We start from the raw sequence: 14,475 nt of genomic DNA on the forward strand, positions 1-14,475 counted from the left end.
CAATTCTAATAATTTTTTTTTTTTTTTGAATAAAACAATAGAAATGTATATACACATACAGAAAACTTATCACTAATAAATTAGTATTTTCAATTTCGAAGTAAGAAACTATAATATCAAGTAGGGTATCATATGACTTGTCTTCACCTGTGCATTCTAAAACAGATTTACATTTATTTTTTATGTACCCTAGTTTTTGAATTATCATGCAAAATGTCGAAAAATACCGGACTGTAATACGGAACCTAGTTGCGCGACCCTGGACTCGCACTTGCCGGTTTTTTATCCTTGTGTTTTCTTTTTTCGGTGGATCTTTGGTTTTTTTTTTTTAAATGGTTTCTCCCATGTTTGGTGTAGAAATTAAAGCTATGTCAAGCTATGTCGTATTAACAATAACAATTGATTGTAAGTATTAAAACATAGTATATAACTTTTAGTTATGGTCACGTAGTGGAATTTCCCCAACGTGCCATATAAAATGTCAAGAAACACATATTGGCATCAAATCTGATGCAGTTGGCAGTGATGGTGTTAAGCCGGAAATGATAATGCTTGTACTGGAACAAGTGACCCCGATACCTTAGTCATATTCTTAATTACTCCTTATCGACTAGTACTTTTCCCAGCGCGTGGCGGGTAGCGTATGTCTATTCCTGTTCCCAAAACGACTAATCCATCGTCCTTCTCTCTATTATCGGCCAATTTCTATTCTTCTCTTCCTTTCTAAAGTAGCTGAACGTATAGTTTCCTCTCAACTTCGCCGCTACCCTATCTTTTAATAACCTACTTAATCCTCACCAATCAGGTTTCCGGCCAGGGCACAGCACTGTCACAGGCGCTCACCAAGATATGTGATGACATTCGCTACGGCCTCGACAACCAACTTGTGACAATTATTGTTCTTTTAGACTTTAGTAATGCCTTTAACTCGGTTGATTTGGATATTAATGTTGGCCACGCTTAAGTCTGTTAATATATCGCAAGAAGTGGTGGACTGGTTTCATTCTTATTTATGGAATCGTTCAGCAATGTGTCCGCATTGATAATAATTTTTCCTCCGTTTCCTGTCTTCGTGCCGGGTGTACCTCAAGGAGGTGTCCTTTCGCCACTTTTTTATTGCCTATTTTTATTATTCTATCTCCCATTCCCTCTCTTCATCCTTCCACCTTTACGCTGATGACCTGCAAATATACATATCCGTACCAGCGGATGAAGTTATGCCAGGTATTAGTAAAATTAATTCTGACTTATGTAAAATTAGTCTTGGAGTAAATCGCATGTCTGACTTTAAATGCTAGTAAGTCACAGGCTGCTATGATTGGTAACCCCAGGCAAACTTGTAAGATCGACTTCAATACCGACGTTCAATCGTGCTGAATAATTCGACCATACCGTTCAGTGCAGACTGTCAAGAACCTCGGCTTGTTATTGACTCCTCATTCTCCTGGATCCCGCACACTAATTATGTAAGCAGACGCCTCTTCGCTGCTGTCGGCTCTCTTAAAAGATGGAAGAATCTCCTCCCAATCAAAACAAAAATATCTTTGGCTGAAACTCTGCTCTTACCCATATTGGACTATGCCGACAGCAGCTACCCAGATCTGAATGAGGAGCTACTACACAAGTTGGAGCGGTTGCAAAACCTTTGCATTCGATTTAATTTATGGACTAAGGAAATTTGACCACATCACCGAATTACCGTACGCGTCTTAAGTGTTGACAATTAGACGGCGTCGGGATTTCCACGCACTCACCTTACTCTTCTCGATCCTCTATGCTCCCCACACTCCTTCGTACCTTAAAGATCGCTTCATTTTTCTTGGTGCTGCCGATCGCGACAGGAAGTTGCGCTCATCCACAGATAACAAACTCCAAACCCCACGTAACAGCACAAAATTCTACGGGAAATCTTTTACAGTATATGTTGTACAACTGTGGAATGCTCTGCCCAAAAATATCCGGGATTCGAAATCCTTGCCCATATTCAAAAATCATATATCAAATCAATCAATTCAATCAAAATCAAATAACTATACTTATCGATGCCATAATAGTTAATTTATTCGATCATAGGTATAATATGTATGTCTATTATAATAATATATGTAGGTATGTAGGATTTTGTATATATTAATATTTATAATAATTATGTATATGTATGATAGTTATGTATGTATTACTGAAATAGTTAATATATTATTAATATATTATACTACTTCATTTTTCTGTATTGCGTGTAAGTACTATCCAACACACCTAGTTTCTCCTTTCACCAAAGGTTGCCTGGAAAGATTGCTGTGAGCAATAAGGCCGCCTTTGCATACAATAATTTTGTTAGTTTTAGTTTCTGTATAGTGTAATATTTTTTGTGTGCAATAAAGTATTTCTATCTATCTATCTATCTATAATCTTCTAATATACATAATGTTCCAAACCCTATATCTGCTAATATACTAATGTATAAGGAAAAGGTGATTGACGACCTGATTTATCAACACATAGGGCCCCCTCAAACTACTAGATAGATTGGATTCTGAAATCTCGGCAGCAGATAGTTTTTTTAAAATTACTGTCAACATAAAGAAACAAAGTTGAATATTGGGTAGCCATTATGACGCAAACCCGCCCGTACAAAGCAGTGGTGAGTCCTGAGCAATTAATACTTCTATAACTTAGCAACAAGTGTTATTTTTTTGGCTATAATTTATTATGACAGCGAAGATCATTATCAATAACAAGTAAGTATAAAAGGAATGAAAAAGCGACCTCGTGATCCACTGTTTTGAAACTTTTTTTGTTTGAACGAAAATGGTTACGCATACAGTTTTGTTAATATTAACATATTTGGAATAGTCGGGTAAATACTTATCATAATTATTGTTTCACTGCAAATGAATTGGTTTTAATAAATCTGACGTACTGAATATTAAAAAACAAGGTTTAAAAACAAGCTTTTAATCTATTTATTCAACAAATTCCAAAAAGGTCGGCAACGCATCGGTGTTCCTCTGGTGCTGCAACATGTTCATGGGGCCGGCGTAATCACTTAACAGCACAACGCAGATGAAGTCGTGGGAATCATCTAGTAGGTATCTTATAAAAAATCAAAATGGCCGCCATGAAAAGAAAAAAAGGAAAAAGTGTTATTTCTTGTGCTGGTATGGAACCCTTCGTGCGGAGCCCGACTCGTACTTGATCGATTTTGATTTGATGACTGCTTATGCTCGCGACTTCCCAGTCCCAGTCATAGCGACAGTCTACACTCTACAATCTACATACTCCGTAGATATTGACTGATAGATAGATAGGTACGATAGAAATACCTTTACGTGCACACAAAAAAATTACATAACTATTACAAAAAAACTAAAACTAAAAAATAATTGTATGCAAGGCGGCCTTATTGCTCACAGCAATCTCTACCAGGCAACCTTTGGTGAAAGGAGAAACTAGGTGTGTTGGATAGTACTTACACGCAATACAGAAAAATGAAGTAGTATAATATGACTGACTGACTGACTAATTGAATAACTGACTGTTCTATCAACCGAACTCAAACTGTTAGACGGATCGGGCTGAAATTTGGTATGCAGATAACTATTATGACGTAGGCATCCGCTAAGAAAGGATTTTTGAAAGTTTTTTGAAGAAATTGGTGTAGTCCAGGCGGACAAAGTCGCTGGTATGAGCTAGTCTAAATATTATATAAAAGGAAAAGCTGACTGAATGACTGACTGACTGATCTATCAACTCACAGCCAAACTACTGGACGGATTGGGCTAAAATTGGGCATGAAGATAGCTATATTATGACGTAGACCTCTAAGAAAGGATTTTTGATACCTAATTAAATCCCTAAGGGGGTAAAATAGGGGTTACAATGTGAACAGTCCACGCGGACGAGTCGCGAGTATACCTAAGCTAGTCAATATAATATGTAGTCCATAGAATATATCAAATTATACAAGCCAGCTAGTCAAGCTTAGTAACAACTGTAAAATTTTTTTTGGTAAATTATGACAGCTAAAAATTCTTATCAACTAGCTGACCCGCCCCGGCTTCGCTCGTGTGGAATTTAGAAAATCGGCGTGGGGGTAGAATTTTCAAAACCCTGAAATAGGTATGTACCGTATCTACGTATTTTTCTTTTGTAACCGAAAACCCAATATTAATTTTATAATTAAGGACTCTCATGCAAACTTTCATCTCCTATTTAACACCCTTGGGCGGAAAATTTCCAAAAATCGTGCAACATATATTTTTTTATCAACCGAAAGCCTAAATACCAATTTTCATCGATGTAACTTTTAAAATGATAAATTTTCATACAAACTTCCATCCCTCATTTACCCCCCTTAGGGGTGGCATTTCGTAACATCCTTTCTTAGTTTCTTAGGACCAGTGGTTTAGGCTGTGTTGATATGTACTCGTAAGTCAGTCAGTCAGTCAGTCAGTCAGAACTTTGAATTTATATATATAGTTAACGCCTATAAAAGGAAGGAAAAAGTAATCTTCGCGTCACTGTTGTACAAACATGCAAAATGTGTTCTCACGCAGTTTTATTCATATTAACATTATTTGGAATAGTCTGGGTAAATACTTATCATAATTCTTTTACTGAAAGCGAGTTTGGTTTTGAATCTAATATGTCTTATTAATTTAAAAAAACGTGTTAATAACAAGCTTTTAAGCTATTTAGCTGAAAACTTGGATTTATCAGCCTGGCTGTCCAACACGGAAATGCAGCCAGTATTCTTGGCACTATTTCTTGACACCGAAAGTGTAATTTGATTTGTGTAAAAGATAAATTATTTGATTTGCTCATTCCACGCGGGCATGTACAGTAGTTATGTTTTGTACAGTAATTAGATTAGGCAAGCTTTAAGTTTTATTATAATACTAGCTGACCCGGCGAACTTCGTCCCGCCTAACAGTCGATTCTTTATTTTTTTTTAATACTATTTAAAATTTTCTCTTCGTAAAAACCATCCTCGTACTTCAAGGAATATTATAAAAAAAGAATTAGCGAAATCGGTTATGCTGTTCTCGAGATTTGCGATTAGCAACACATTTAGCGATTCATTTTTATATATAGAGAAGATTTTCAAAAAAAACCGGTCAAATGTGAGTTGAACTCGTACACGAAAGGTTCTTTACCATCGTACTAAATATTTTTACACTTTTATGAACCATCTATATGTCATTTAGTAAATTAATAATTTATGTTTGTGAACACATTTTTTTTCCTGATAGAACTTGTTTGCTATATATTATAAACCCTAAGTACCTTTCTGCCAATTTTCATGATTCTCGATCAACGGGAAGTGCTTTTTCCTTTTGAGGTATGGGACCCTAAATAGCAAAAAGCCTGTAGAATAAAATAGATTAGAAATAATTTTTTTTTTTTTTTTTTTTTTTTTTAATTTATTTATTTGGGACAGTAAACAATTGCATATTAAAAGTTAAAACTAGGTACGACTTAAATCTAACAAAATTGATAAATATGTAATCCACTACACTATCCACAGCTTACTACAAACAACTAGGGCGACACAACATTAACAAACATATACAATACATACATATATATAATAATATAAAAATACAATCAAACGACTAAACTATACATAAAATTTAAACAACTAATTGCGCTAAAAAAAAAAGTCTTATTTACAAAATAAGGGAGACATTCATTAATATAATATTTTATTCAAGTAAACTTTTACAAGTGCTTTTGAATCGTCAGATAGTTTAACTTACCACTGGTACGGAATGCCGTTCTTCGTACGTTCTGTTGCTTTATTTAATAAAACAATAACTATTCTAGAATAATGTATCCAGCATCATAGTGCCTGTGGAACAAGGCCTGTTGGAAGGAGAGCAAAAATGGACAGTCACGGGAGATAAAACGTTTTATTCTTTCAAAGGCATCCCGTACGCAGCTCCGCCTACTGGGGACAGGAGATTTAAGGTATAATCATGCAATTTGGTATTTGACTCAACTTTTTTTATTACTTTATTATAAACTAGAATTTAAAAAATGACGTAAACTGAAAAAAACTAATTAAATCGATCAAATAACAAAAAAGTTATAAGCATTTCAATATTTCCGATTAGACAGAGATAGCGATATAGCAGTTTGACGTCACATCTACTAATGCCATAGCTTCATACAAATTTTCGTTTTGCGAGAAAGAGATAGAATCCTCCCACTCCAAAATTAAAATGCCTAAATTAAAACTTTGTAACTATTTGTTGGATTTTAATATTTATTTTAGCGTACGTCATTATTTTTATCCTAGTTTTAATAGAGTAATAATATTTATCAAATTCAAAAGTAGAAAAATACCCAATTATTATTAAATTCAACTTTATGGAAGCGTCAATTTCAGTAGCACAAAGGAACATATTGTGTGAATAATTATTCTTACATAAAACCAAAGAATTTCTTGAGTATGTTCTCGGCATTAAAAAGATTTTAGTCAAATTAAAAAAAAATATTGACAACCCAACTACCATTGAGATTATTAAAAATTGAATTACAAATTTTGATAGTCACAAGTTTTTTTTTACTTTTAAAATTTGTTTCTGAACGCATAAGGTTCATTTCATAACTCTATGGGTTCTTTTGATGGAAATACTTTACTTTTGGCCGTATATAATTTTTTGAATCAAATGCCTATTTGTGTCGGTGTAGACACTTCCTAAAATGTACCGACAATACCCGTCAGTACCGAACATACAATTCTCATGTCAGAAAAACTACTTTCAGGCTCCTGAACCTGCACTGTCGTGGCATGGTGTACGAAATGCTACGGTACATGGAAACGTTTGTCCTCAATTTAATGTTCTCCTTAATACATACTTACCTGGAAGCGAAGATTGTCTGTTCTTAAACGTTTACACACCATCATTGCTGCCGCGCTCGCATTTACCAGTCATATGTTTTATTCACGGAGGTGGTTATATATTCGGTTCTGGCGATGATGATAACTATGGACCAGATTTTCTAGTTAACAACGACGTGGTTGTGGTGACGATGAATTATAGACTTGACCAACTCGGGTTCCTGTGTTTAGATAATCGAGAAGTGCCCGGAAATGCGGGTATGAAAGATCAAGTAACTGCGTTAAGATGGATACAAAGGAATATAAAAAACTTTGGTGGAGATCCGAAGAAGGTAACCATCTTTGGGGAAAGCGCGGGATCTTCTGCAGTGACTCTACACGCACTGTCTCCGATGTCGAAAGGGCTGTTCCGTAGAGTCATAGGATCGAGTGGAGTGCCAATAAACGATTTCACACTTGCATTTGGACAAAGACGAAGAGCCTTTGCACTTGGTAAAAGCTAGGCTTTGATACCAAAGATGCTTCAGCGCTCTTTAAATTTCTCCGAACCGTACCCGCCGAAAAACTGATCAATACTGAATCTTCTATTTTAGCAGCGGAAGATTATATTCAAGTTTTGAACAAAGGACACTTTACTGTACCGGTCGTGGAAAAAGATTTTGGCCAAGAAGATTTTTGACAGAACCACCCCTTACTTCGGTTCAGAAAGGGCGGAATAAAGTGGACATGATGCTAGGGCACAATTCAAACGAAGGAATAATAGTGTCACTTTTTGAAAATACGACTTTTCTCACAGATTACGACAGCTTTCCCGAAGTTTTAGTACCAAGGGATATTTCGTACCAAACGACATTAACGCTCCATTTGGAATTAGCAGATATATAAAACAACACTACACTGGGTCACGTTTGAAGTCATTAAATACGATACCGTTGTTTGCGAGATACATTACAGATTTTTATACAGTGCCTGTTATTAGATACGCAACGCATTTAACCAAGGTGGAAGGGAACGGTGATATATATTTGTACCAATTTTCAAGTATATCTGAACGGAATGTTCTGAGCCAAAGAGGCGTGAAATATGGATTAACAGGAGTGGCACATAATGATGACCTTCAGTACATCTTTAACGCAAACGTTCAGAACCTACCTGTCGTTAAGAACTCCACCTCATACAAAATGATACAACAGATATGTTCCTTGCTCACTAACTTCGCAAAATTCGGGTAATTATGTTTTTTTTACAGAAATAGTGAGTTACCAAGCACGGGTCACTTGCATCAGATAGCTCGGATCATAACATCTGCACCCCTAGAACTTATTAGATGGTCGGCGATGTTACTCTATATTTCCGTCAAACCAGAACCGATTTTGTAAATTTTACTGCGACGCAGACTTTACTCGTGTATAACATGTTCAATCCTTCTATGATTTTTGTAGGGCCTTATTTACATTGTCGGCGTCATCCATTGATGTCGGAGGAGCCATCCCTTGTCATCGGTTGATAATGATGATATTGAAGATTTTTATTATAAAACTGCTTATGCTCGCGACTTCGTCCGCGTGGACTACACAAATTTCAAACCCCTATTTCACCCGCTTATGGGTTGAATTTTCAAAAATCCTTTCTTAGGCTCTTTCTTTCTTTCATTTTGGGTCTATTTTATTAAGTGAATAATTAAGCAATGTTATTATGTTTACAGTAATCCTACGCCTGATTCGTCACTCGGTGTAGTCTGGCCCGCATACGATAAGAATTCCAAAGTGTACCTGGACGTCGGAAAGGTTTGACACTTCACTCGAATCCAAGGGAGTCAGCGATGAAATTCTGGAGGAGTATTTATAAACGAGCAGGAGTACAATTTTAACCACAGATTACTGTCATGCTTCAGACCTAAGACTTAGACCTAGACGACCGCTTTTAGGGTTCCGTAGCTAACAAGGAACCCTTATAGTTTCGCCATGTCCGTCCGTCCTCGGTTAATCTCAGAGACTATTAGTGCTAGAAACCTGTAATTTGGCATGGGTATAAATATTAATCACGCATTTCACAAAGTGGTGAAATAAAATTGTGATAAATATTTTTTTAGGTTAGGAAGCTCCCCTACATGTAAAGTGGAAATGAATTTTTTTTCTCGTCTACCTCATAGTGTGGGGTATCTTTGAATAGGTCATTTAAAAATATTGGGGTGTGGTGACAATATCATTTTTCGATTTCTAAATTTTTTGTAAAATATGATGTTTTAAAGTGCTAATTTTTATTAGAGTCAAGTAGTACCTATATATAATCAATTTTAAAGGAAAAATAACATGGCTAAGTTGTAACTACGGAACCCTACACTGCGAGTGGCCGGCCACGCACTTGGCCGGTTTTTTTTTTCTAGGACCGATTTTTATATCGTACAGCCGTTTTAGATGGCGAGAAGTGACCCGTTTCCTTCTCTTCGTCAAAAATCGAACTGAGACGACGAAATTTACTATTTATCATCGTTTAGTCGTTAGCCAATTTTGTCGGATTTGCGCTCGTTTGTTAGTTTTAATACTTACTTTACTTTTAAATTCTTTATTATCAATAAACATTTTACAAAACATAATATATTTCTGTTAAATTATAATGTTAATCTTAAATTATTAATTACAGGCTAAGTCGAGTTAATAAAGGAATATTATCTTACACGTTTAATTTAGATAGGTACATTTATATCAGAAAACTAATTAATTTAACGCTTTATACTTAATTGGTATACTCGCTTACAAAAAAATGGTGTCATTTGTTTAAAACGCGGGTATAACTAAGTTATTCCTACTCGTATAATGCCCGGTTTCTGAACTCGTCAGTTATGTTCCCATTAGCTGTTAATTCGATAAAGTTAAACGTCGTTTAACTGTCCATGCGTTTCTGAATACAGCAAAAACTGTGAAACCGATACCCAGTTCAATATTCTGTCACTAGATGGGTCTGTTACAGGAAACGAGTTTGAAATGCATATTATTATTTTATTTCGCCACCAACACTAGTTTTTAATTATAGTATTTTTTCTATGCCAAATAAGTGGCTAAACATTGTTTTTGCAAGTAACGAACAACTTACTATTAAAATACTTTTAATCTAAAAATACGCAAAACATGAACTACCTACTGACAGATGAAACGTCAAGTTAACTTTATGGAATAGCTGATAAACGGCGCACATTGGCCAGTCAAGTTTGAACGGAGTTTATCTTGCATTGCGTTGTTCAGAAACGCACTGCCTCGAAATATCGGACATTGAATAGATAAACCGTCGATAAAAGTACTCAGAAACCGGGCACAGTAAACTGTCTCAGCTTGCATTACGAAACCGGTCACTGGCCAGTGTACGGTCCTCGTGCGGTGCGGTTAGTTTTAATAAATACTAGCAGTTGCCCGCGACTTCAACTGCGTAAAATTTCTGGTTTCTCATGAGATCTGAAATTTTCCTGCTGCAAAAGGCCTTACTTACCTACTCACTCAGTCTCACCTTAAGGCACGGAACCCAGAATACCTAAATGCCAATTTTCATATCCCTAACTTCAAAAACATAGGATTTCATATAACTTTTCAACCCCCTTTTCACCCCCTTAGGAGGAGAATTTAGTTAGATCCTTTCTTATCTGATATCTACCACCTAGAAAGAACATACATTTTAAATTTCAAGTAAAAATAACAATAGTTAAAACTTTTCTCTCTATTTCCCAAACTGACTTATACAGATTTTTATTATTTAAACTAATTAACCTAAGTGTCGATTTTCACGTCTCTAACTTCAAAAACATAGGATTTCATATAACTTTTCAACCCCCTTTTCACCCCCTTAGGAGGAGAATTTAGTTAGATCCTTTCTTATCTGATACCTACCACCTAGAAAGAACATACATTTTAAATTTCAAGTAAAAATAACAATAGTTAAAACATTTCTCCCTATTTCCCAAACTGACTTATACAGATTTTTATTATTTAAACTTATTAACCTAAGTGTCGATTTTCACGTCTCTAACTTCAAAAACATAGGACTTTCATATAACTTTCCGTTTCTTAGATGACACCTACGTCCTAGAACGAACCTACCTTCCAAACTTTGTAGGCTTTGTAGTTCCTGAGATTTCGTGATTAGTCAGTGAGCGAGTGAGTGTTATTTCTCTTTTTTGTTGTTTCCTTACTAAATCTCAGAGTTTTGAGGTCACATTTTTAATATTCTATGCGACGACTTTCTACATACACAAAAATAGGTAATTGACCGTCGCTGTTAAATTTCTAAGCAGCAGCAGTAGGTAGGTACTCTTTTGATTTGAATATTTAATAGATATTTTTTGTCAGTTTTACCAGTGGAACCGTCATAGCTCTGTCAGTGTGATCGGGCTTTATGAGTTATTATTGTAATAGGTTTTAATAAAACCAGTTTTAAGGTGTCGGGTTACTGAAATAAATACATAGATATATTTATTCATGAAATTATTATTACTATCCCATCAATTGTATCCCAAACACAAAATTACAGCAGCAGACTGATGCAATACCTTTTTTTTAATTTGATGACAGTAACTTTGGTATAAGTTCCGCAAATTGCTATTGCGCCGGAACCATGTCACATTAACATAAATGACGTCATTGCGACGTCACCCGAAATAAAATGTACCATCAGGTACTAGTTGCTCGAAACTTCAGTCTAGTGCTGACGTCACTAAAATGGCGGCCTCGCGCATTAGCAATTTGCGGGACTTATGACGAGCCACTTTTTTGAAGCACGCTCTTAGGTGCCAAAAGGTGCGTGAATCCTGTGCCAGTATCAGCTATGTAGTCGGTGTCGGTATGCTTCTTTCGCTTCGGCCGGGAAACTCGAAAGTCTACCTTAAGGCCCACAGAAATCTACCTAAAGGCAGTGGTCCGACCGCGCCGGCGAGAAAACGACTAGCTATCGGCGATTTTCTTTCTCAAGAAACGCACAATAAATGTACATTCCGTGTAAACGAAAGAGATGCATATATCAAAAGTTGCTCTCTGGCTGCTGGCTGCCGGCGACGACTCGCTTTACTAGTTTTGTGTTTACTGAGCGACGAGCTTTCAAAATAAACTCGCTCAGCGATATTCGTTCAGCGGTGCTCGCCCGCTTGAACAGTGTAACGCGCGCGCAGGTTTGCATAGGACTGAGTATTAATCTATGACTGACGACCGCGGGCGAATGGCGCGAGTAATTGCTCGTCACACTTGCGCACTCGCTTACAGCCCGGCGACAAAACTATCAAATACACACTCGCTTCCCGCTGATCGTCTACTCGTTTAAGTTTCTAGTTCTACTCGTTTCTCCTTTATCGTCGGTCGGTCGGACCACAGCTTAAGGCCGGATATTTCGAAATCCCAAAAGTATAGAGAATAAAGAGGACTTTTTCTCCAAGCGAAGCCTCGGGCGGTTGCTAGTCACTCATATTTTTCGCTTCACAGGTTTATTATGTCACGTCCCGCAGATCCCGTTTAGGAGTTAGGCGCGAATCGTAATCGTACCGAGTGAGTCGCCCCATAAACAACAATCACACTGTACTGCGTAAATTTTCATTTGCTCCCATTGATATTGAAACACTAAAGATACACAGTTGCGTAGTAATGAACAGTAGCCGTCTGCCGACATGAAAAAAAATCTGACTTTGAGTCGTGCGCAGTGGGTGATTTATTTACTACTAGATGATGCCCGCGACTTCGCCTGCGTTGATTTATGTGTTTTAAAATCCCGGGGGGATTCTTGAATTTTCCCGGATAAAAAGTGGCCTATATCCGTCAACAGGGTGTAAGCTAGCTCTGTACCGAATTTCATCAAAAGCGGTTGAATGGTTGGGCCGTGATAAGTTAGGAGATAGACAACAGACAGACACATTTTCGCATTAATAATAACTAGCTTATGCTCGCGACTTCGTCCGCGTAGACTACACAAATTTCAAACCCCTATTTCACGCCCTTAGGGGTTGAATTTTCAAAAATCCTTTCTTAGCGGATGCCTACGTAATAATAGCTATCTGCATGCCAAATTTCAGCCCGATCCGTCCAGTAGTTTGAGCTGTGCGTTGCGTGCGATCAGTCAGTCAGTCAGTCAGTCAGTCACCTTTTCCTTTTTAATAATAATTAGTATTCAAGTATGAATTATTCAAGGTGAGATGGTTAAGTTGCCTGAGCCGCGCGAGTATTTCAGCAGCCCACATTTAGCTTTCCGTGCAATAGTACACCGACAGTACCTACCTATGCGCAGACATATCCCCTTTACTGTCGTTCAGATGTCTTTTTACCTGACGCCAGCAAAAATACTTCTTTGTTGTTAATTTGTTAATGTAATACTCTTCAGTAGTCTCCTAACTGTTTGAAAGCACTTATCTCAAAAAGTCATCCTCCTCATTCTCATCATCTCGATCCATCGCTGGCTTACGACTTACGACTGCGCGTAGGTCTTCATCAGGATGAAAAGCTGACCTAGAGCGGATTGGCAGACTTTACACACCTTTGAAACATTTTTTTTTCTTCACATCAAAGTAAGAGAAATTAAAACGTAGTTCTATATCCATCAACTTTTCGGAGTTACATAACTCCGAAAAGTTAAAGATGGATATCTTTACGAGCAACTATCTGTGACAATCTGTGACATTTTCTTTATTATTGAATGTCTTGGGAATTGTATATCATCGTTTACAGCACAGCCCATACATCATAGCGGCATTGAACTGTGAAATATTTTTACCGACGCTAAGCCCCAACTTGTCGGCCATTTTGTCGGCTTAGCGCGGGAAACAACAAGAAATGCGAATTGTAAATAAACAGCTATTTATCGTCATAACGTTAAACTTAAGCCGATTGCTCTTGTTGGAAATAAAACACAATATTTCTTGTTACATTCTCCTTTTCTTGTTGCTTTTATAGTTTTTAAAAGCTTGTTATATTAGTTGGGCTTGTTCATAATTTATGTTGTGAATTGTGATTCTGTCGAAATTGGTAGGTACCGCGACAGGTTGAAATGGCAATCAGGAAAGACAGAAAGAAAATATTTTTTTTTGTTGTTGGTGTAACAGATAAAAACAAAGTACACATGTAACATTTTCACCTGTGACACCACCCCAAATGCGCGTACAGCTCAGCATAATGTCCTGCATCATATGCGTTAACACACATAAGATGCAGGACGCTGATTTTCAGCTGTGACCCGGGTAAAGAAGGGAAAGCCCCGCATACCCGCACCACCCCCGCACTAACCCAATGCGGAATGTGAGGCGTCAACCCGCCTCATACCCTGATTGCAATCTCGATCTGTCGCGTACCTACTATACATTATTTGCAAAGATTTCCTTCGGGACCATGAACAGGTATTGTTGTAAAATAAGTTCGTAACTTAGTTGCAACGGAGATGATATCTATGCGTTATATGAAGCGGTAAGAATTGCTTTAGATACCTACAATGTATCGGAACATTTACTGCCGTCTTCATTTTACGATTCTGTTATTGTTGAAAATTAGGTAAGTATATAGGTACATACTGGTCAATTTACCGACGAAAAAAACATCGTGAGGAAACCTGCATACCTAACATATCATATATTCTGTGCCTATTTTTAACATACATAATTATAATTGTGA

At 36.9% G+C, this 14,475-nt stretch overlaps 1 protein-coding gene and 1 long non-coding RNA gene across 2 annotated transcripts in view; one reads left to right on the top strand and one right to left on the bottom strand.

The window, feature by feature from the left end:
* The window catches only part of LOC138402681 (uncharacterized), a 214,344-nt gene that overhangs the window by 124,911 nt on the left and 74,958 nt on the right, over window positions 1–14,475 (bottom strand). The gene's annotated exons all lie outside the window — the stretch shown is intronic.
* LOC117984442 (juvenile hormone esterase-like) lies at window positions 2,612–8,717 on the top strand. Its single transcript, XM_069500234.1, is given in 8 exon segments — window positions 2,612–2,641; window positions 5,827–5,970; window positions 6,772–7,339; window positions 7,342–7,512; window positions 7,515–7,724; window positions 7,727–8,075; window positions 8,553–8,632; window positions 8,635–8,717. Coding segments are annotated over 8 exon segments (1,635 nt in total).

The sequence above is a fragment of the Maniola hyperantus genome, chromosome 8, assembly GCF_902806685.2.
Source record: "Maniola hyperantus chromosome 8, iAphHyp1.2, whole genome shotgun sequence".
NCBI classification, from domain to species: Eukaryota; Metazoa; Arthropoda; class Insecta; order Lepidoptera; family Nymphalidae; genus Maniola; species Maniola hyperantus.